Below are 23,517 nucleotides of genomic sequence, written 5' to 3' on the forward strand. Positions count from 1 at the left end.
CGAGTGCATATGTGATACCTTAATTGTGAGGGAAGCATTACTTGAAGGGGACGTTTGCCCTGACTTAGGAACCACTGGCATTTCAATACTTGATTTCTTTCAGTTTTTAAATCATAGATCAAAAATGCTCAGCATAATTTGTTTTGTTTTTTTTTTTTTTCTTTCTGATGGGATCTCCATAGTTATGCTGGCCAGCTTGGAACTCATTGTGGAGAGACCTTTTTGTGGAGAGGCAATCCTCTTGCCTCTGCCCCCCCAAGTACTGAGATTCCAGGCGTGGGCCACCATGCCTGCTCTAACATACTTTTCTTTCTTTCTTTTTTTTTTTTTCTGTGTATCTTGGGCTGTCCTGGAACTCACTCTGTAGACCAGGCTGGCCTCGAACTCAGAAATCCGCTTGCCTCTGCCTCCCAAGTGCTGGGATTAAAGGTGTGCGTCACCACCGCCCGGCCCTAACATAGTTTTTAATGGCAAACATTACACCTTACAACCCTGAAGAGCCAGCCATCTTGGGCTGACTGTGGCTACCTGTTTGGTTATTTTAAAGTGTTATTTGGAAGGAAGAGAAAGTTCACATTTGAGTTCAAGAGATCGTCATTAGTACTACCATACCATTCCCGTCTTTCCACTGTAATTGTGGTTACTGAGGTGTGGGGAGGGGCTGGAATCAAACCCAGGGCCTTTGTATGCCAAGCACATGTTGTACCCACTAAGCCACATCCCTGCAAGCGCCATGGCACTGAGCTGTGTCACTGGCCTTTCCCTTTTTATTACGGTGCTGGGGATCACACTCTTGCATGCTGATTGCATAATCCCACACTGCCAGTGGCCACACCCCCAGCCCACTGACCCCGCCCATTATTTCCCCTCCCACTCTGCCCTTTCTTTGCTTGTTCTGGGGAGTAAACTCAGGGTCTCTCTTGCCTATCTTACTAGATAAGCGCTCTACCTCTGAATACATCTCCAGCCTTCTAACATTGTGTAATGCTATAAAATCAGCCAACTTCCTTTTATGGTAGCAGAATGAGGACTGAATATATAAGATCTGTGAATCGGAGCCAGCAACAAAGTAGTGTTCTTATTATGTTTCTTCTCATAATTCTGCTCCAGTTGATAAAATACACCTTTTCCTCCATTGGCTTTAAAAGCATTTTCTTTTTCTTTCTTTCCCTTCCTTCACTTCCTTCCTTCCTTCTTTCCTTTTTAACTCTCTTTGGGGGTTGACTCTAGGCCCTGGTACATCCCAGGTTGATGAGATCCCACAGAAAGCCAGGTGTGCACTGAGGCACAGCCCTAGCTGTCTTTCCTTCTCAATAAAATTAGTGTTGTATTTTAAAGGAGATAGTCAACAAATGAAGACATTCCCAGGTCTTGTTCAAACGCTATTATCATGGACTTTAATTTTCATGAGTTTTAAAAAGCCACTGTGTTTCCCAAAGGCAGTGATAATAAAAATTAAATATCTTTGTTCTTAAAAGGAGGGTAGCGTTGCAGATGCCTGTCTTAAATAACTTGGTATGCACTAGAGAATTTAAATGGACCATTAATTTAGAGGAAGCAATGTTTCCGAGGTATTATGTCAAGACATAAGTTCTTCCATGTAGGCTTAGTGTGTCATAGTCCTAAGCGTAAATATAAAACACATTTTGATTGTTACATTTTAAAGAGGTTGTTTAGAATATAAGAATTCTGATCATTGTGTTTAGAACACTTTTTCACTGTAAGCATGACACATGAACCAGTAAGCTGTCTCTAGAGGTAGTGATTTATAGAATTGATGTGATTTTTAAAGCATTAAAATTAAGCTGCAAATGTTATTTCTGCATTTTCATGTATGTAAAGATTTCTTGTCATATCTTCAAAAAATTGGATGAATTAATTTCATTTTTATGATCTTTATTTTAAAAATAAAAATGTATCTTGTGCTTTGTAAATGTTCCAGGGTGGGGATGGGTGTTTATAAAGCTCTTTTGTATATTTTAATTTCTGGACCACACTGTAGCTAATTATTCCATTCAATCTTAAGGTAATTTAAATCTGTAAAATAAATATCTCAATTATATTATCAATAAAGAGAACTGAAAATATTTTTTAAATAAGAAACTGCATTCTATGTCTGTTATAGAATCCATAAGATATTAAAAGTAATTTTTTTATCCTTGTTTTGATGGCTTGTTTTATTTATTTATCATCTGTGGAACCTGAGATCAACCCTAGGGCTCGACACATGCTGGGTAAACACCTTACCACTGAATTGGATCCCAGCCAGACTATTTAATTTGTTTTATTTTACCTTATTTATTTAATATTATTTTATATGAATGAGTTTTGCCGGCAGGTATTTCTGTGCCCCACAGACATGTCTCCTACCCAAGGAGGTCAGAAGTAAAACATCAGCTCCCCTGGAACTGGAGTTAGAGATTCTTGTGAGCTGTCCTGTAGGTGCTTGGAATCAACACTGGAAGCAGCCAGTGTTTTTAAGTATTGAGCCATCTCTGCAGCCCTTTATTTTCTGAGACAGTCTCTTTATGTAACCCGAGCTGACCTGACACTCAAAATCTTCTCCTGTGTTAGGATTATAGATATGTGCCACCTTTCTTTTAAATTGTTTGCATTATTGGTAAGGAGAAATGTTAAATATAAAATAAGAGAATCAAGCCGGGCGGTGGTGGCACACGCCTTTAATCCCAGCACTTGGGAGGCAGAGGCAGGTGGATTTCTGAGTTCGAGGCCAGCCTGGTCTACAGAGTGAGTTCCATGACATCCAGGACTACACAGAGAAACCCTGTCTCGAAAAAAAAAAAAAAAAAAAGAATGGGAGGGCTGGGGGGATGGTTCAGGTGACAGAGCTATATAACCTACATACACATTCGTAGCACCCACATACTAGCCAGGTTTAGTCATAGACCCTGTCTATGTATAAAGTGAAGCGCCATAGAAGGCACCGACTGTGGAATCACTGGTGTCCACACATATCCTCATATAGGCACAAACACATGCACAGACATCAGAGTGGACAAATGTTAAAATTATGTAATGGCTTCTTTTAAAAGAATTTTTCTTTAGACTTAGCTTTCATTTGATTGTTTTTTTTTAAATTTTGTTTTGTTGTTGTTTTTGTTTTTCCAGACAGGGTTTCTTTGTAAACCAAGCTGGCCTCTAACTCAGAGATCCGCCTTCCTCTGCCTCCGAAGCACTGAGACCAAAGGCGTGTGCTACCACCGCCCAGCTAGATTTACTTTTTAAAAGATTTATTTTGTGCGTGTGTGCCAGCGAGTATGTGTGTGCACTAAGTGCATGAGGGTGCCTTTGGAGGTCAGAGGGAGGCATCACGGATTCCCTGCAAGTGGGACAGTGTGTGTGTGTGTGTGTGTGTGTGTGTGTGTGTGCGCGCGCGCCAATGTGGCATCACAGATTCCCTGCAAGTGGAATTAAAGGCAATGGGAAGAGCCAGTGTGTGTGTGCCAATGTGTGTGTGTATTTGTCACCAGCTGAATTGCGGGAAGCAGCCAGTGTGTGTTTGTTTGTGTGTGTGTGCTCGCGCGTATGCCACCAGCTGAACTAGATCTCCCGCTCTCCTGCTCTGAAAACCCCGCGAGAGGGGATTGCTGTGAGCTGCGTGCGGTGAGCGTGGCAGCCCGCCAGGTCCACGCGGGTAGGTATCGGGTCCGGGAGGCGAGCCGGCGGGAAAGCGCCTCCGGTCCTGCGCTGTGCTCCCGGGCGGCACCGAGAGCGCGGGAGCCGCTGGTGCGCGGGTCGCCTGCTGCGCATGCGCAGCGCGCTGGCGCGTCTCTCGCGCGGCGAGTTGCGGTCGCGGTCGCCCCACTCTGTCCCGCTCTCCGGGCGGGCTTCGGCAGGATGGAGTCACTGGACGAGCTGGACCTGCTGCTGCTGGAGGAGGACGGCGGAGCGGAGGCCGCGCCGCGGGTGGAGCTGTGAGCCTGCGGGAGGGCGGCGGGCGCGAGGGGCGAGCGCGGGCGGGACCCGCGCCTTCTTCCCCGGCGTGAGCTGGAGGGTGATCCTCACCGGCCAGTGTGGATTGGGGACCTGGGCTTGGTTGTGTAGCCCGCTGGGTTTTCACACGACAGCTCACCACTGTCATTGATACCTTGGGTTTTCATTTTGGTTTATTTGTCTGTGCGGAGGACCGGCTTGTGGCGGTCGGAGGAGCACCTGGGGCCAGTTCTTTGCTTTCACGTGGGACCGCGGGGTCAAACTCCGGGCTTAAGGCTTGCCAGGAATCGCCTTTAGTCAGACCCAGGGTCATTTATTTATTTTTAAATTTATTTGCGTGTATATGTGCACGTGCCTGAGTTTAGAGGCGTCTCCTGGCGCTCTTGTTTCAAGCACTGGTGAGCTGCCTGATGCGGGTACTAGGAATTGAACTTGGGCCATCCCTCCAGTATATCTTTTAAGGTGTCACAGCCTGTTTACCACCACCCCCCGGAATTAATATGAGAGGCAAAGTAGGGGTGTCGAGTGATGACATTTACAAAACAATGGACGGTGCTGCCCCACCCCCATGTGATTAATAGGAGAAGGTGGAAGGCATTTATTTGTTTATTGAGGCAAGGTCTCTCAATATTCTTGGCTGGCTCGGAACTCATAAAGATCCTCCTGCCTCTGTCTCCAGACTGTTGGCTGGGATCAAAGTTGTGTGCCACCATGTGTGGCAGCATTTCATGTTTTTAATTGGAGAGGGTTGGTAGCTTATTAGGATTGTGGAAAGCCACCCAGAAAGATGCAAAACGGGAAGGGATATGGCTTTACATACTAGTTTACGTAGTTTCATTATAGTGAAATACAAATAAGATACTCCTGGGTTACTGTACATGATCCTTCATGCCGTGTCACCTCCGCACCCCCCCCCCCACCCCCCCCCACCCCCCCCACCCCCCCCACCCCGGGTCGGCTAGTAAGGTAAGGTGCAGTGGCTCAGGAGTTGCTGTTAGTGACTCCAGCAGGAATGCCTGAGACCAGCCTTTGCATTAACAGAGACACCTTTCCTGGGAAGCCCAGGGGGAGCTTTCTTTCTTAAAGAGATGGAGACCAGGACTTCTTCCTGCATCTATCTGCACAATGTTGGACCAGATTTGTTTGGTGGTGCTGGAGCAACCAACACCCGTTATACAGTAGGCCCAAGCCCTCTAATGCTGTAAAGATTAGTATGACCGTCAGCTCTCGGCAGCAATTGCAGCTAACCTTTCGTGCTGCTCCCCGGCCCCCTTTCTTTCACGAAGTAGTTGGGGAAATCACACACAGTAGGTGCTACCCCACTGAACATTGTCATGCCTAGGATAGTATATCAGTTATCTGGAAACGTGTTAGGAATATCTCCCTTTAGTTGTACTTCGCAAAGGCTTTCGACCGTGGTAGGAACCCTTGTCAGTATTTTCCAGGGTTTAAGTTAGCCCAGGCTAGCCTCGAACTGAGATGTGTAGTCAGCCCAGGATGGCTTTGACCTTCTGATCTCTGATCCTCCTTTTTCCGCTTCCTAAGTGTTTGTTTTGTTGCTGTTTTCCTAAGTGTTTGTCTCGTTTTGGAGAGCAGGCTAACCTTGTGTGATTAGAAGGTAGGAGTGGCCTTAGAGGCCCAAGAAACAGTGACATGGGCTGATTAATGTCCAGTCTAGGTATGTGTGAGAGTTGTCCAAACTGGTAGGCATTTTTCTATTTGTAGACTAACCCTAGCCCCTTCCCCAATTCTAACCATCACTGCCTACTAATGTAAATACCGGTCAGAATATATGTAACCGTGTATCAAGGGCAAAGGCAGACGTGTATAAAAATACAAGCTTGTGCTTTCGGCAGCTCTCCCCCCCTTTTTTTTTTTTTTTTTTTTTTTTTTGAGACAGGATTGCTCTGTGTACCCCTAGCTGTCCTAGAACTTACTCCGTATACCAGGCTATCCTCAAACTCACAGAGATCTGCCGGCCTCTGCCTCCTGAGTGCTGCACCGACTCACCCAGCTGTCATTAGCTCTCTAGCCTGTGGTATTGACCCTCTGGAGATAGTCTGCTTCCTTACTTAAAGCAGTTTGGATGTCTAGTTCTTTGGTTTGATCTCTTGCAACCTTGAATTTGTGGTAGTTCCTCTGCCCCAGACTCCCAAGCCCTGGGAGTGAGTCACCATATGTAGCTTCACTTATGTTTTAATGTTCGTGTATGTTTTAAAAGGAGAGGAGTGAGCCACTTCTTGTTTGTTTTGAAATGGTTCCTCATGTAGTCCAGGCTAGCCAAAACTCCCTACGCCTCTAAGGATGACTTGGTTCTCCTGCCTCTGACTCTTTTTTTTTTTTTTTTTTTAAGGTTTATTTATTGTATGTACATGAGTACACAGTGGCTGTCTTCAGACACACCAGAAGAGGGCATCAGATCCGATTACAGATGGACATGAGCCACCATGTGGTTGCTGGGAATTGAACTCAGGACCTCTGGAAGAGCAGTCAGTGCTCTTAACCGCTGAGCCATCGCTCCAGCCCCTGGCTCTGCCTCTTGAGTTCTGGGATTACAAGCATGAGCTACCACGCTCAGACAGACACCTAGGTTGCGCACTGCAGGGAGTGAGACTGTACATGCTCAGCAAAGCACTCTCCCAACCGAGCCCCAGGCCCAGTGTTTATAACAGGAATTCTCCCCCGTGTCTTTCTTTAGTTTAAGGTTTTCAGATCAACCAAGACTAGAAAACCAGAAGATTGACTTCCACAGAGTACAACCAACTGGCTGCTCATCTCACGGCTCTGATAGGATGATTTTTTTTTTTTTTTATGTTTTTGATTTAGACTTCAGGAGAAGACGGACACTTTCTTTCCTGGAACAGTTCTCAGCCGAGGAGTGGATAACCGATACCTGGTGCTAGCCGTGGAGACCGTGCAGGATGAGAGAGGAGCTGAGGAGAAGCGCTTGCTCATCACCGCATCCCAGGACAGAGAGCATGAAGTTCGGTGCATCCTGAGGAACGGCTGGTGATTTGCATTTGACATTGAGCCATGATTTGGTGGTCTGGTGGTTTCTTGTTTTTGTTTGCTTTCTGATACCAGCTTTCATGTAGCCCAGGCTATACCTGAACGGATTGTATCTTGCCTCTACTTTCTCACCTCCAAATGCTGGGATTACCTGGCATGATTTGGTAGAGTCTGGAAGACACCACCTTACCCAAGGCCGCGTGTGTGCCTGGCAAACGCTCTACCACTGAGCTCCAGTCCCAACCCTAGGGTATCACCTGAAAACCCATCTTGTGTGGATAAATTATTTAAGAGGAGGTAGAGATAGTTCAAGAGTAAAGGTGCTTGCTACCAAAACTGAAAATCAGAGTTTGATACCTGGGACCCACGTAGTAGAAGAACCTGATGGACCCCCGACCCCATAGAGGCACACAAAATAAATATGTTAAAAAAGAAAAAAATAAGCCGGGCAGTGGTGGCGCACACCTTTAATCCCAGCCCTTGGGAGGCAGAGGCAGGCGGATTTCTGAGTTCGAGAGTTCGAGAGTTCGAGGCCAGCCTGGTCTACAGAGTGAGTTCCAGGACTACACAGAGAAACCCTGTCTTGAAAAAAAAAAAAAAAAAAGAATTTTAAGAGGCAGGGGAGGAAGGTTCAAGAGGAGGTTCAGTGGTTACCAGCACTTTCTGCTCTTGCAGAGGTCCTGAGTTTGGTTCCCGGCACCCACAAAGTAGCTCACAACTTCATGTAACTCTAGTCCCAGGGGATCTGAGACCATTCTCTGGCCTCCTCGGGCACTGCACACATGTGGCATACATACAATCAGGTACATGCACGTATACTTAAATAAAATAATAATAAATAAAAAAAATTAAATTTACAAGTTAATTTTCTTTAATTCTAATTTAAAATTGTATGTTATGTGTATGTTTTGTCTGCATGTATATATTCAAACACCATGTGTGTGCATGTTACCCACGGAGGCCAGAAGAGTATATTGAATCCCCTGGAACTGGAGTTACAGACAATTGTAAGCTGCACTGTGGGTGCAGGGTCCCCTGTAGGGGCAGGTGATGTTTTTAGCCATAGAGCCGTCTCTATAGCAACCCCCCACTTACACGAAATTTAACACCCAGAGATTTAGAAATATTTATTCTTCAGAAAAATGTTCGATGCTTCTGGTTGTGTTCAACTGTGGGGACCTAGATTATACGTTTTCGCTTCACCCTTGCCTGTTTTCAGGTGTTCGGTCCCGGTGGAGCCAGGGGACATCATTCACTTAGAGGGAGACTGCACATCTGAGCCGTGGATAATTGACGATGACTTTGGCTATCTCATCCTGCACCCGGACATGCTGATCTCTGGCACAAGCGTGGCTAGCAGCATTCGGTGTCTGAGAAGAGCTGTCCTGAGTGAGACTTTCAGGGTAAGCGACTTCCGTCAGTGTTTCTGCAGTGTTCCCCCTGCTGTGTTGAGGGTGAAATCCAAGGCCTCACTCTGATGCTGGGCTACATCTACAGCCCCTATGAAAGGCCTTGACACTAGTCTGCAGTCCTCACCTGCTACACTTTACAGAGGGCAAACCGGGCCGCCAGCTGTGTGACCTGACCAGAGTCACATACCTAGTAATTGCAGTGTTGGAATTCAGACCGTGTATTTGGTCCTCTGAGTTTTATTTAGCTTTGTCTTAGTTACGGTTTTATTGCTGTGAACAGACACCATGACCAAGACAACTCTTATAAAGGACAACATTTAACTGGGGCTGGCTTACAGGTTCAGAGGTTCAGTTTGTTATCATCATGGCAGGAAACATGGCAGCATCTAGGCAGACATGGTGCTGGAGAAGGAGCTGAGAGTTCTACATGTTGATCCTAAGGCAGCCAGGAGGAGACTGACTCCCAAACTTACTGTAGCTTGAGCTTTAGGAGCCCTCAAAGCCCGCCCACACAGTGACGCACTTCCTCTAAACAAGGCCACGCCCCCTCATAGTGCGACACAGGCATTTATTAGCGGTATTCATGAGAGCGAGAGTACATGCCTGTGTCCAGCATATACTTTTTCTTGCTTTTTCTTTTTCCCCAATCCCAAGGACAATTTTCTTAAGAGTTTAAAAGGAAAACTCCACAGGAGGCAGGCTACACGCCTCAGTAGCGGCTCAGAAGGAGAGAGAGAGCGAGCCACGGTGCCCAAGTTAAGCCAGCGTGGAAGTCAGCTACCTGGTAGACCAGCAGCCCCAAGACGGGGTAAGGAAGCCCAGAGTGATACAAAAAAGCATGATGAGAATGGTAGAAAGAAGGAAATGAAAAGTTACGGGCTTGTGAGTAACTCAGAAAAGTCGGCCGACCCACAGAGCTTCATATTTGCTTCTTTGCAGGCATCCACTTCTAAAAATACATTTTTTATAGGCGGATGTGGTGGCACACGCCTTTAATTCCAGTTCTTGTGAAACAGAGGCAGGCGGGTCTCTGTGAGTTCGAGGCTCCCTAGTCCAGGATAGCCAGGGCTGGTTACACTGAGAAACCCCGTCTCAAAAAGCCAGGAGAGTGAACCAATTAGAAAAAAAAACAACAACAACAAAACAAAAACCAAAAAAACAAAGCCAACTCTGCGAATGAATTGGCATTTGACATAGTTCGTGCTGGCTTCATACCTGCAGTCATTGTGTCAGTGTGTTATCATGAGACATGTACATGATGTGTTTTTATAGGTCTCTGATCCAGCCACCCGCCAAATGCTGGTCGGTACGATTCTCCATGAAGTCTTTCAGAAAGCAGTAAGCGAGAGCTTTGCCCCAGAGACGCTCCAAGAGCTTGCCCTTCAGACTCTCCAAGAAGTAAGGCATTTGAAGGAGATGTAAGTCACTGAGAAGTCCAGACGCCACCTCACCCTGTAACTTCAAGCCTACAATTCAGGTTTCAGGAAGGAGACCCTTCGGTACGAGCTAGCGTAGCTGGAGTTCAGCCAACTTGTTCAGAGTACCCTGTGGTGTCTCTGGGCAACAGGGACTGCTGGGTAACATTACTGAAATACCCTACAGTGCTCAAGGATGTAACCCGTGGTATATAGCTGCCTCCACCGTCCTCAGAGAACAGGTGACAAATGCAAAATGCTTTTATGTTAGTTCTAGAGACCGATATGTTGAACACCGTATAGGTTTAGACTCAGGTAGCGGGAGTGTTCACATATATCTTAGCCAGTGTATACGTGAATAAATCTAGTTTTGCAGACTTTTGTGGCTCCCTACCCAATGATTAGCCTGTTCTCTTTTTTAAAGTAAGTGTGTGTGTGTGTGTGTGTGTGTGTGTGTGTGTATGTGTGTGTGTGTATAGCAGGAGAGAGAAGGGAAACAACCTTTGGGGTTTGGCCCTTGCCTCCTCCTTGATAAGGCAGTGTCAGCCTCTCTTCTGCTGCTTTGCTGTGTAATCCAGGCTGGCTGCCTGACCAGCTCCCGTCTCCTCCTGTCTCGCTTTAGGAGCATTTGGATAACCTTCAGTACATAGATTTGTTTGTTTTAAAACTTCATTTTACTTCACTATTTTTTGCGTGTTCGTGTGTGTGATGTGGGCCAAGCACATGTGGCAGCATGTGGACGTCAGAGGACAACCCTGTACAGTTGATCCTGTCCTTCCGCTGGGGATTTCAGGCTTGTGGGGTAGTACTTCCACGTGCTAAGCCCTAGCCGCTCTACTGGCTTGACGTTAGGTATGCTATCAAGCGTATGTCGGTTTTACACCTTAAAAGAGGAATGTTTTAAGGTTGAGCTGTATTCTGTTGTTTGGACCACATTTGGAAACATCTGTTTATTAGCCTGTATCGATATTATTTTCCTCGTTTATATTTCTAATATTTCTATTTTCTTACTCAGTTTCCCCTTTTTGGCAGGTATCGCTTGAATCTGAGTCAAGAAGAAATAAGATGTGAAGTTGAGGAATATCTCCCCTCTTTCTCTAAGTGGGCCGAGGACTTCATGCATAAAGGCCCCCTTGCTGAATCCCCTCAGATGCAGCTCTCTCTGTAAGAAGTGGATTCTGGTTACATGCTGTTCCGAGTTTTAGACAGGATTCCCATATGCTTGTTGATTCAAAGATTGCTTGTTTGTTCAAGACCAGGTATTAGTTAAGTTCTAGCTAGCCTAGAACTCCATATCAAACCAGGCTCAGCCAGCCTCTTGGGTAGCCAACTCAAAGCTCTTTAAAGAGGGTTGGAGAGATTGCCCAGTGGTTAAGAATACTTACTCTTGCCGGGCGGTGGTGGCACATGCCTTTAATCCCAGCACTTGGGAGGCAGAGGCAGGCGGATTTCTGAGTTCGAGGCCAGCCTGGTCTACAGAGTGAGTTCCAGGACAGCCAGGGCTATACCCTGTCTCGAAAAAAGAAAAGAAAAAAAAAAAAAAGAAAACTTACTCTTCTTACAGAGGACTGGTTTCTGTTCCTAGAACTCATGCAAGTTCTGTAATTGACGTAAGTGTATTCTGGCCTCCGAGGGTCCGGCAGACACTTTTGCATATAAACAGGCGTGTATACAAACTTATAGAAAGGATAAAAAGCTCTTTAAAGCCCTTTAAAGGTCAAGATAGAGGCCAGCAAGATGGCTCAGCTAGTGAAGGCACTTTTGTCCTTTCACACTGCAGGAACCAGCTAACCCCCGGACATTTTCACATGTATGCTGTAACATTTGGGGATCTTCATGCTGACATGCAAATGCACACTAAATAAACACATAACGTGATCATAAGAATTAAGGCCGAGTTTCACTGTCTAGCTGCAGCTGGCCCGGACCTCACAGAGACTGTCTTCCTGTGCCTGCTGAGCGCTGGGATTAAAGATGTGAGCCACTAGGTCTGGTTTAAAAGGATAAGCTTTTACAATGTATCATATTGTTGTTACTGTTTTTCCGCACTAACAACTATGTATAGTATCTTTTCCTATCTCTAGTTATCTTCCCATGACCGAAGAAATCTCTTGAGGATTTCAGTTTCATCCTAATGTTAGTCAGTATCATTTCATAAGAATTTTCACTGTTGCTGGGCGGTGGTGGCGCACACCTTTAATTCCAGCTCTTGGGAGGCAGAGGCAGGGGGATTTCTGAGTTCGAGGCCAGCCTGGTCTACAGAGTGAGTTCCAGGACAGCCAGGGCTATACAGAGAAACCCTGTCTTGAAAAACCCAAAATAAATAAATAAATAAAAATTAAAATTAAAACCAAAAGAATTTTCACTGTTAGAATAGTCCTGATTTGTCTCACCTTTTTAACTTTATTTTCCGTTATGCATGAGTGTTCTCTCTGCATGTACACCTGCATGTCAGAAGAGGACATCAGATCCAGTTATAAATGATTATAAGACTCCATGTCACTACTGGGAATTGAACTCAGGACCTCTGGAAGAGTAACCCGTGCTCTTAACTGATGAGCCATCTCCAGCTTCGGTTTGTCTCAACTTTTATGAATGATTTTGTTTTTCTTCTGCCACATGGTCTCCCTATGCAGTTTGGCTGGCCTGGAACTCACCAGGTAGACCAGGTTTGCCCTGACCCAGCCGATCTGCTTGCTGTCTCCGCAACTTGATTGCCAGGATTAACGGCGGGTAACCCTGTGTCAGGCCATTTTGGAAAGTACCTCACTATACCACTCTGATTCTCAGACAGCTGTCACAGCCAGTCACAGCCACAGGCTGAGCAGTGGGATTCAGGGCAGTCAGTCACTTGCCAAACACAGGGCACCTTTTGTGGTCTTGTTCCCAGGTGGTGCCAGAAAGCATTGCAATTCAGAAAGCACCAAGACCCCCAGCAACCAGAAAAGGTACTTGTGTGGTAGTCATCGGATCAGGTGTGAAGTGAGTGTGTTCTGTGTTCCTGTTCAGGCCAAGCGATGGCAGTAACAGAAGTTCACCTTGTAACATTGAAGTCATCAAGTCGCTGGATATTGAAGAAAGCATCTGGTCCCCTAGGTTTGGACTGAAAGGCAAAATAGACGTCACAGTCGGAGTCAAAATCCATCGAGGTTGTAAGACGAAGTATAAGATAATGCCGTTGGAGCTGAAAACTGGCAAAGAATCGAATTCTATCGAACACCGAAGTCAGGTATAACTCTTAAACAAACGTTTGTAGTGTTGAGGGTCTCGAAATGTGAACTGTGTGTCCTGATCTCTGTTGAGCTGGGTAGTGTTTATGTTCATGTTGTAGTTTTTAATTTGTAACTGAAGCTCAGGGTATGCTGCTTTGAACAGACTGGTGTACATGGTAGAATCTCCAAATAAACAAATCTCCCGAACAAACAAAAATTGTCTGCTTGGGTAGCTAGTTTAGCATAGAAATGTAGCCTCAATGGGTCTCAAGTTTAGCTGTTTTCTTTTCTTTTGGTGTTTTTTGAGACGGTTTCTCTGTGTAGCCATGGCTGTCTTGGAACTCACTCTGTAGACCAGGCTGGCCTTGAACTCACAGAGATCCGCCTGCCTCTGCCTCCCAAGTTTTTGGATTAAAGGCATGCGCCACCACTGCCCAGCTGTTTTCAGGTTTGTTTGTTTTTTTATTTTAAATGTATTTTTATTTTATGTGCATTGGTGTCTTGCCTCTATGTATGTCTGTGTCAGATCTTGAAGTTAGAGAATTATCAGCTGCCATGTGGGTGCTGGGATTTGAACCCAGGTCCTCTGAAGGAGCAAGCAGCCTGTGCCTTTTTTCAGTGTAGGGGATCTAACTCAGGACCTTGTGCTGAGTTATATCTGCAACTTGCAAGATTATCCTGTTAAATGAAAACGGTTTGTTTTTATCTTTAATTATGTGGTTAAGTGTGTAGGTTTGTGCATATGAGGCTAGAAGATGTTAGATCCTCTGAGGCTGGATTTACAGGCCGTTGTGTGCTGTCCCACGTGCACTGAGAGCATAGCTCAGGTCCTCTGCAGGAACAGTACTAGCTTTTAATTTCTGAGTTTTCTCTCCAGTCCCTAGTTTGCCAAGTGTTTTCTGTTTGTTTTTTAAACTTTATGATTTTTAAAAACTTTATATCTGTTGTTGTTGTTGTATGTCTGTGTACCACATGTGCCTGGTTCCTGTGGACACCAGAAGTTGGCACCAAATCTCCTAGAACTGGAGTTACAATGTTGTCAGCGGTCTTGTGGGTGTTTGACTTGAATCTGGATTTCCTGGAAGAGCAGTCATTCATTTTTTTGTTTTTTTTTTTGTTTTTGTTTTGGAGACAGGGTTTCTCTTTATAACAGCCCTGGCTGTCTTGGAACTTACTTTGTAGACTAGGCTGGTATTGAATTCAGAGATCCGCCTGCCTCTGCCTACCGAGTGCTGAGATTAAAGGCGTGCACCACCACATATGTCTGTAGTCAGTACTCTCAACTGCTCAGTCAGCTTCTCCAGGTCTTGTCAAATTATTTTTCTTCCATTTGGTTTTTTGAGCCAAGCTCCTTAGATCTGGTTGTTCTAGAGCTTACTGTGTAGACCAGGCTATCCTGGAACTCACTATCTAGACCAGTCAATCCTAGAACCCAGCAGTACTCCAGGCAGGAAAGCTGCATTTGTGCTGGATTTAGTAGCTTCCTCTGCTGGACAGTTAACGTTAGCTCTCCCAGCAAGTAATGAGAGCTCCTGCTTTGGAGAAGTCACCCTTGGCTTTGTTGAATTGTCACAGTGACTCTGACGTAAATCCTAAGCATTTTGGGGTTCATTTGTTTAAGTCAGGAACAAAAATGTGTAGAGGTTGTTAATTTGGAAATGTGAAACAGGTTAATTAATTTCTTAACTTTTGGGGAGGGGGTTGTCCAGAATTTGAGGTGAGAACATTTTCCTCCCTGTCTTCCTATTTTTGGGGGCAGGTACTACTCTGCTGGACCACGCCCCCATTTTTCAGCTCACCACATTTTTCTCCAGTCAGCGTTATCTGGCAGAGCACGAGCTGTTTGTTTTGTGCAGTTTAAATGGTTGACAGCGAGTTTGGTTTGTCACCTTTACCAAGTGCTTGTGCTACATCCATGCTGTGGCCAGCCTTCTCCTGTGTGTGGGTCCAGAGGGCGTAGGGAGAGCACACACATCACCGTTTGCTGGTCTTACATAGGTGGTCCTGTACACACTGCTAAGCCAGGAGAGACGAGAGGACCCTGAGGCTGGCTGGCTTCTCTACCTCAAGACAGGGCAGATGTACCCTGTGCCCGCCAACCATCTGGACAAAAGAGGTGAACTGCTTTGATCTCTGGCCTTTCTTCTCGGGCCTGCTCTTCCTGCCAGCTTTTGGTGATGTTTTCTGGTTTGTTTGTTTGCTTGTTTGTTTTCTAGACAGGATTTCACTGTGTAACCCTGGAACTCACTCTGTAGACCAGGTTGGCCTCAAACTCTTCAGAGATCTGCCTGCTCTGGCATCCTGAATGCTGGGGTTAAAGGCGTGAGCCACTACTGCCCTCCCTGGTGATACCTTTATGCTACTCACTAGACCGTACTACAGGTTGTGTTTTCTAGTTCTATGCTTTATAAATGTATCATTTGTCTTTATTATTTATGGGAGGAGTTCAGGTATAGGGGCTTAAGGACAACTCTGTGGAAGTCACATCTCTCTTTCCACTTTTATGTGGATTCCAGGGATTAAACTCATGTCTCTAGATTTGCACAACAGTTTCCCTGTTTAGCCATCTTACTAGCTCGGTGTGGCACAGACCTTTAACCCTGGGTCTAGCCCTTGGGGCAGGCAGGTCTACATATTGAGTTCCAGGCTAGCTAAGTCTATATACAGCAAGACCTTGTCTCAAAACAAAAACAACTAAACAGAGTCACAGTACTTACTAGGTGTGATTAAAAACCTCATCAAGTGTCGAAAACCCTCAAGTTGAAAACCCTGAAGTACGTACGCCAGCACATTACGACTGTGGTTACTCTAATACAGAGGCAAATTCCTGTGTTCTCTGCTTTGTCTTTAAATATGAAGCTTTTCCCGGTAGAAACTCTGCCTCATTCTAAAACGCCAACTTTACCTGTCTGTCCCCCAGAACTGCTGAAGCTCAGGAACCAGCTGGCCTTCTCCCTGCTGCACCGAGTGAACAGAGCAGCTCCGGGGGAGGGGGCACGGCTTTCTGCCTTGCCACAAATAATCGAGGAAGAGAAAACTTGTAAATATTGTTCGCAGATAGGCAACTGTGCTCTTTATAGCAGGTAAACATTCTGTGTGTGTGCGTGTGCATGTGTCTGCACGTGTGTGTGTTTTAAGATGGTCTTATGTAGCCCAGGCTGCTTTCAAGTTTGCTATATTGCTGAAGGTGACCTTGAACTTTGGGGAGGCTGGGTCAGATTGAGGCCGGGTAGCACCAGATATTCTGGAATTCAACCTTGAACTTGTGATCTTCCTGCCTTTGCCTCTCACATGCTGGGGCTCTAGGTATGCATTGCTTTACTGAACAGTCTAGCTGTTTTGTTTATAAGCATCTAATTTTTATTCATCTTGATTTGGTTTTTTTATTATTTGTGTGTATGTGTGTGTGTGTGGGGGGGGGCGTACCTGGGGTCCCAGTACCTGGAGGTAAAGGCAGGAGGATTGCTGAGTGTATGAGGCCAGTGAGGTCTACATAGAAAGTCTAAGGTCATCCAGGGCCGAATACTGAAACCCTGTCTCAATAAACCTACACCTCTGCCTGTATGTGCAGCTCGAGGGAATCCAGTGCCCTCTTCTGATCTCCAGAAACACCTGAACACATGGCAAATGCACACACATTTAAAAAAAAAAAAAAGGAGCCAGGGTGTCAGATGCCTTTATTCTAGTATTAAGGAGACAGGCTTGTCTGTGGGTTCTCCAGGGATATATAGGAAGGCCCTGTTTGCTTATTTGTTTGTGTGTGTGAGTGTGTGTGTGTGTTTAGGAAACCTTACTTCGCTGCCTAATTGGAAGTCTGTATTTAGAGCAATTGAAGAACAGGTAGATGACGCTTCCATCCCAGAAAGCATGCTGTCCAAAATCCAGGAAGAAACCCGGCACCTGCAGCTGGCACACTTGAAGTATTTCAGCCTGTGGTGTCTCATGTTAACGTTGGAGTCGCAATCTAAAGATAACAGAAAGAATCACCAGAGTCTCTGGTTAACGCCTGCTTCCAAACTGTAAGTGTTCCACAGAGTGGACTGTCACTACTGTGTTAGGTAGTACACTGTCGCATCCGGAATCCGTGACAGCAGAGGTTCGTGTAGTATGCTAAGGACAGGGTTTCATGGAGACTCGGTTGGTAAAGTGCTTGTATTGCAGGCACGATGGGCTGAGTTTTAATCCCCTGCACTTCTGTAAAGAGTGATCCAGTGCTGGGGACGCTGAGAGCTAGATCCCAGAACGTCACAGGCTGGCACAGCTCAGACGTCTAGCTCCAGGCCATTGAGAGGCTGTGTGAGAAATCCAGGTGGTCAGTTCCTAAGGGATCACCCAAGTCTGCATCTGCACAAGTGGGTACCGGAGTGCATTCAAACGCACAGGCACAGTTTTTAAAGTGTCTGGCTGGGCTGCAGAGACGGCTCAGCATTAAGAGCACTGGCTGCTTTTCCAGAGGTCCTGAGTTCAATTCCCAGCAACCACATGGTGGCTCACCACCATTTACAGTGGGATTTGATGCCCTCTTCTGTTGTGTCTGAAGAGAGCAACAGTGCATTCATATATACATAAAATAAATAAATCAATTAAAGTGTCTGGCTTCATTTAGTCATGACCTTGTCACAGGCGCCACAGAATTATGTTAAAAAAGAAGAAATAGAAGGTTGTTAATGTGGCATTCGTATTTTATAGTGGATTGTAGAAAGTGTTTAAAAACAACAACAAACAACAAAAAGACAAACTTAGCATTGATTGCCGGAGGCCAGAGGCCAGCAGGATTGTTCAGGGAGCCACTAGGCCTGATGACCTGAGTTTAATCCCTGGTATTCACATGGTGAAAGGAAAGAACTGCATCCTGGGACTCATCCCCTGCTTCAGAGGAGCAGCTTGGCCCATGTATGCACACATTCATATCACACATAATAATAATAATTATAGTTATAAAAATTTTTAAAATTTTTATGGGTTATATAAACAAATACAAATATGTCAATGGACCCTCCCTCCCTCCCCCCCCTTCTCTCTCTTTCACAGGGAGGAGAGTGGCAACTGCATTGGAAACCTAGTCAGGACGGAGCCTGTAGAGCGAGTTTGTGATGGACAGTACTTATATAATTTTCAGCGGAAAAATGGCCCCATGCCAGCCACCAATCTGATGGCAGGGGACAGGATTATTTTAAGTGGAGAAGAGAGAAAACTATTCGCTTTGTCTAAAGGCTACGTGAAGAAGATTACCAAGGCAGCCGTCACCTGCTTGCTAGACAGGTAATAAAAGGCTTCTTTGGAGATGACAGCTTTGTCCCTATGGAACTGGGCTTATACATGCTTCTGAGCTGCTCTCTGTCTCTGAATTCTCCTCTCAAACAGTTCAAACAAACTGACTCAGTAGAAGGCTTTTGGTAACTGGGTTTTATCATAGCATTTTGTGTTCTTTTGCTGAGGGTTTTTTTTTATGCATATATGTTGTGCACCCCCACACCCAGCAACCCCCAGCCTGCCTTTGTGGCTCTCACTGTCCAGCCCTTTCCCCTTCATGCTGAAGTTTGAGCCCAGGAACTCGCCGACAGTAGGTGAAAGCTCTATCGCTAAGGTATAAGGTGTACCCCCAGCTCTCCTCACCGGTTGCTAGTACATTGAGGTCAGTGATTAAGGCAGTGATGACTAGCAAGATGGTTGAGAAGGTTCTTTCTGCACAAGTCTGACCTTATTCCAGGAACCCACGGAAAGACAAGGGAGGAAGTTGCTCCACAAAGTTGTCTTCTGGTTCCACACACAGGCTGTGGCCTATTTGCAACCACAGTTCACATACACACACACACACACACACACACACACATTAGTAATCTTCAGGATGCCTGTGCTTCACTTAGAAGGCTTTCTGGGAAGCTAATTTTTCCATCCACAGGTTAGCTGAGAGCATGAGGTATATCCCAGGGATGGCTAGCCATGTTGGAGGAAGGCATGTTGAGGGGTGGAGGGAGGAGTATGACTGAGGTATTATAGGTGCCTCAGCATACAGTTTTTTGTAAAAAAAATTATGCTTATGTATGTATGTATGTATGTATGTATGTATGTATGTATGTATTTATGTGTACTTATGTATGTATTTATATGTGGGACCTACAAGTTATTTTAGCCCTTATACTGCTGGATTTTTATTCATTTTGTGAACATATGGGTGTGAGGTTAGGTTTGCATGTTGTGTCCAGGACGACCGGGAACATGCTGTGTACCTGACATGACCTCAGCTTCTTCCACCTCCCAAGTGCCAGGATGACAGCGCCCATCCCTCACTCGGTTCTTACAGACTCAGCCTGCAGCAGTGTGTGCCTTACACAGCCATTTTGTTGTTTTAGGAACTTGTCGACACTCCCAGAAACAACATTGTTTCGATTAGACCGGGAAGAAAGGCATGGGGATATAAATACTCCGTTAGGAAATCTGTCTAAACTGATGGACAACACAGATACCAGGTTGGTAATGATGGAGTCTGACTCTTCCCACGTCTCCTGAGGTGCTAGTAAAAGCATGTTTGTTCTTCTTTGCAGCAAAAGACTTCGAGAATTAATCATTGACTTCAGGGAACCTCAGTTCACAGCCTACCTCAGCTCCGTCCTTCCACACGATGCGAAGGACACGGTGGCCAGCATTCTAAAGGGTATGGCATAGCCAGCATTTCGATTTGATTTTCTTGATTCTTTTATACTCTAAACTATGCCGAGTGTCCGGTTGCTTAGCAGTTGATAGGGATACAGTTTTATAGAGCCAGAGAAGTGGCTTAGTCGGGAAAGGGACTTGCCATGTAAGCCTGGTGAGCTGAGCTTGGTACCTGAAAACCATTTGAAAAAGAAGGATACTGTAGCGAGATGGGAGGGTGGAGACTGGAGAATCGTCATGAAGCTCTCAAGCCAGCCAGATGACTTCACGTGTGCAGCACGGCAGATATAAGGGAGACCCTGCCTCAAAATGGTGGAAGGAGACCACCAACTCCTCTAAGTTGTCACCTGATCTCCACACATGATAGCACGCATGTCCCTGTACACACATCATACACACGAGAAGTTTACAAAGGTAGATAGAGACTTTGATGGCTCAGTGTGGTAAAGCACTTTGCCATGCAGGTGTGAGGCCTGGAGTTTAGATCCCCACCACCCATAAATGTTCAGTGTGCATGATAGCTGGGCGGACCGGGGCATCCCTGGGACAAACTGGATAGCCAGACCTCCCCATAACCGTGGACACTGCCTTACCTGCTTCCATGAATAAGGTAGAGCATGACTGAGAAACACTCCTAGTATCAATCTTGGGCTTCTGCATGCATACACACACATGTATGTGCATACACACACATGTACACGCATCTGCACATGCCTGCATACATTTGAATATGCATGTGGATGCGTGTGGATGCATATGCATACCAAAGACAATCACCACAGCAAAGCAAGCCTTGGTGGTTCCCTTTTATAATCTCAGTACTTGTGAGGTAGAAACAGGTATGTTTCTGAGTTCTAGGCCAGCCGTGACTACATAATAGACCTTGTCTTAAAAAAGGAATCACTCCTGGGTGGTGGTGGTGCCCACTTTTGAAGCCAGCACTAGGGAGACAGAGGCAGGCAGATCTCTGTGAGCCAGGGCTGCACAGAGAAACCCTGTCTCAAAAAATTAAACAAAAACCACAAATCACTGTAGCATTGTTTTGCTTTAAGAACATACTCAGAACTTGCTTTTTCTTTTTCTTTTTTATGCCTAGACAGGAAAAAAGTATAGTTCCGAAAAGTCCTGGAACTCACTTTGTAGGCCTCGAACTCAGAGATCCGCCTATCTCTGCCTTCCGAGAGCTGGGATTAAAGGCGCGTGCCACTACTGCCTGGCTGCTTTTTCTTATAAAAGGTGACTTTATGGGCCGGACATGGTAATATACAAGTAATCCCAGTAGTTGGGAAGCAGAGGAAAGCGCATTTTAGGGCCAGCCTGTGCCATAAAGTCTAGATAGCAAGATCCTGTATTTAAAAAAAAAAAAAAAATTCATTGAAATCAAATCTTGTTTTTGTTCTGTTAAATTGAAATACAGGTTTGAATAAGCCTCAACGACAAGCAATGAAGAAGGTTCTTCTTTCTAAAGACTACACACTCATTGTTGGCATGCCGGGGACAGGCAAGACGACGACAATATGTGCCCTTGTAAGCTCTGAAACTAAACACTCATACTGGATCCTTCTTTCCTGAGTTTCTGATGCCTGATAACACAACTGCTGTTGAACCTGAAAACCTTGAGGAGAAAGACCAGTTCACAGTTATGCAATGAAAGCAAGCTTTACTTAGTACTGGATAGGAAGATTGACTCGGGCCAGGGCCATACCCAGGATCCCCAGAGAGTGGCGCTGAATTAGGTCAGTCAGGTGCCTATAAAGGTCAGGCTCGCTAGGCTATGTACTTTCCACATGCGTCCAGCTGGGGCCAAGCATATATCCTGATATACTTCCTGCCTACGTGTCTCTCGCCTCCGCGTGATTGAGTGCATCCTGTGTAGTTGGGGCAACCAACCTTGTTTATTAAATCGGAAACGTGTGACTTAGTTATCTTACAAGCATTCCAGGAAGTTAGCTGTCCTTGGGCATGTGGGGCTTACAAATTATTTTAGCCCTTACACTGCTGGATTTTGCCTAGTGTGATGGCTCACACCTTTAATCTCAACACTTGAAGGCAGAGACAGGAGAATGGATATATATAAGTTTGAGTCCAGCCTGGTCCACTGAGCAAGTTCCAGATCAGCCAAGGATTCATAGACCTTGTCTCAGAAACAATAACAACAAAACATGATAAATTAACTTGTCGTGGTGGTACAGGCCTATATACCTACACCACTCTGGGGTCAATATTATTAATAGCATAATAAAAACACCTTGGGCAGGTGAGATGGCTCAGCAAACTCTCTTCTTGAATTCCAGTCTTACTAAATGTTGTGAGTGTTTGAAAACTGTAAGCCTGTTAAGTTATCAGGGTTTCAAAGTGATGCTGTTTCCCTCGGCCTCCCATTTCTAGGTAAGGATCCTCTCTGCCTGTGGTTTCAGCGTTCTGCTGACCAGCTACACACACTCTGCTGTTGACAATATTCTCTTGAAGTTAGCCAAGTTTAGAATCGGATTTTTGCGTCTGGGTCAGTCTCATAAGGTCCATCCGGACATCCAGAAGTTCACAGAGGAGGAGATTTGCAGATCGAGGTCCATTGCGTCCTTAGCCCATCTAGAAGGGCTCTATAACAGTCACGTAAGTCAGTCTGATTCTTACCGTGTGTGCGTGTAGACATCAGAGGACAGTCTCTGGTATGTCTCAGGTGGAGACAAGATCTCTGTTTGTCCTGGAGTTTGCCAAGTAGACTAGGCTGGCCATCAAGCCCCAGGGAATCCATCTGTTTCCATAAAAAATTTTTGTTGTCTCTGTCTCTGTCTGTCTGTCTGTCTGTCTGTCTGTCTGTCTCACAGACCAGGCTCACCTTGAAGTAACTTTGTAGTTAAAACTAGCCCTTGACCTCCCTCAGGAGCTGGGATTTCAGGCCTATGCTCCCATGCCTGGCTTGCTGTTGAGTTTGGGGACACTCTGCATGTTAGGTTCTGGTCCTCTCTTTGCATACATGGTTTCCTGGTCTCCCTCTCTGTAAGTTCCTTCTGTCCTTGTCACAGCATCTCTTGCAGAGCAAGGGAGTAATGTACCAGGTATGATGGTGTGGGTCTGATCTCTCAGCTCCCCTGGGGGCTCAGGTTATCCATCCCCTCAGACCCAGCAGTTTAAGGCCAACCTGTGCTACATAGTAAGTTCATGGGGATCCTGGACAGACTACGTAACAAGAGTCTCTCAAGAAAGAAACACACTATAAATGTTTCTGAAGTAATATTGAGAAATTCTTGCTATTGGGAGGGGGTGGTTTTGATCTTAATTTCATAAAGTGGGGAGGGGAGACAAGTACCATCTTTGACATTCAGTAACTGACTTGTTTTCTGTGTTCGGTTGTAGCCTATCGTTGCAACAACCTGCATGGGAGTAAACCACCCAATATTTTCCCGGAAGACTTTTGATTTCTGTATTGTGGATGAAGCCTCTCAGATCAGTCAGCCCGTCTGCCTGGGCCCACTGTTCTTTTCTCGGAGATTTGTGTTGGTGGGAGACCATCAGCAGCTCCCTCCCCTGGTTCTAAACCGGGAAGCCAGGTGGGTAGATGTTCTTGTCTCTGGCCTGTTGTAGTGTCAAACACTGATCAAAACCATCCTGGGGGAAGGAAGATTTTATCTGGCTTACAGATTAGAATTCACTACTGAGGGACGTGAAGTCAGGAACTGCAGCAGAGGCTCATGGGGAGCATTGCTGACTGGCTTGCTGCCAGGCTCATGAGGAGCACTGATGACTGGCTTGTTCCCAGGCTTATGGGGAGCACTGCTGACTGGCTTGCTGCCAGGCTCATGGGGAGCACTGATGACTGGCTTGTTCCCAGGCTCATGGGGAGCACCGCTGACTGGCTTG

The 23,517-nt window shown here is 45.7% G+C and overlaps 1 protein-coding gene across 1 annotated transcript in view; it reads left to right on the forward strand.

Moving 5' to 3' along the window:
- Positions 1-3,858: 3,858 nt before the first annotated feature.
- Positions 3,859-23,517, forward strand: part of Dna2 (DNA replication helicase/nuclease 2) — a 30,557-nt gene continuing 10,898 nt past the window's right edge. Inside the window, exons 1-15 of the mRNA XM_028776869.1 lie at positions 3,859-3,935; positions 6,781-6,963; positions 8,183-8,366; positions 9,648-9,793; positions 10,823-10,954; positions 12,800-13,019; positions 15,001-15,118; positions 15,923-16,085; positions 16,827-17,021; positions 18,034-18,264; positions 19,356-19,472; positions 19,548-19,657; positions 21,074-21,183; positions 22,045-22,269; positions 23,014-23,207. Of these exons, the coding sequence (XP_028632702.1) occupies positions 3,859-3,935; positions 6,781-6,963; positions 8,183-8,366; positions 9,648-9,793; positions 10,823-10,954; positions 12,800-13,019; positions 15,001-15,118; positions 15,923-16,085; positions 16,827-17,021; positions 18,034-18,264; positions 19,356-19,472; positions 19,548-19,657; positions 21,074-21,183; positions 22,045-22,269; positions 23,014-23,207 (2,405 nt within the window). The remainder of the gene's footprint in view (positions 3,936-6,780; positions 6,964-8,182; positions 8,367-9,647; positions 9,794-10,822; positions 10,955-12,799; positions 13,020-15,000; positions 15,119-15,922; positions 16,086-16,826; positions 17,022-18,033; positions 18,265-19,355; positions 19,473-19,547; positions 19,658-21,073; positions 21,184-22,044; positions 22,270-23,013; positions 23,208-23,517) is intronic.

This window comes from Grammomys surdaster, unplaced genomic scaffold, assembly GCF_004785775.1.
Source record: "Grammomys surdaster isolate TR1022 unplaced genomic scaffold, NIH_TR_1.0 273, whole genome shotgun sequence".
Lineage (NCBI taxonomy): Eukaryota > Metazoa > Chordata > Mammalia > Rodentia > Muridae > Grammomys > Grammomys surdaster.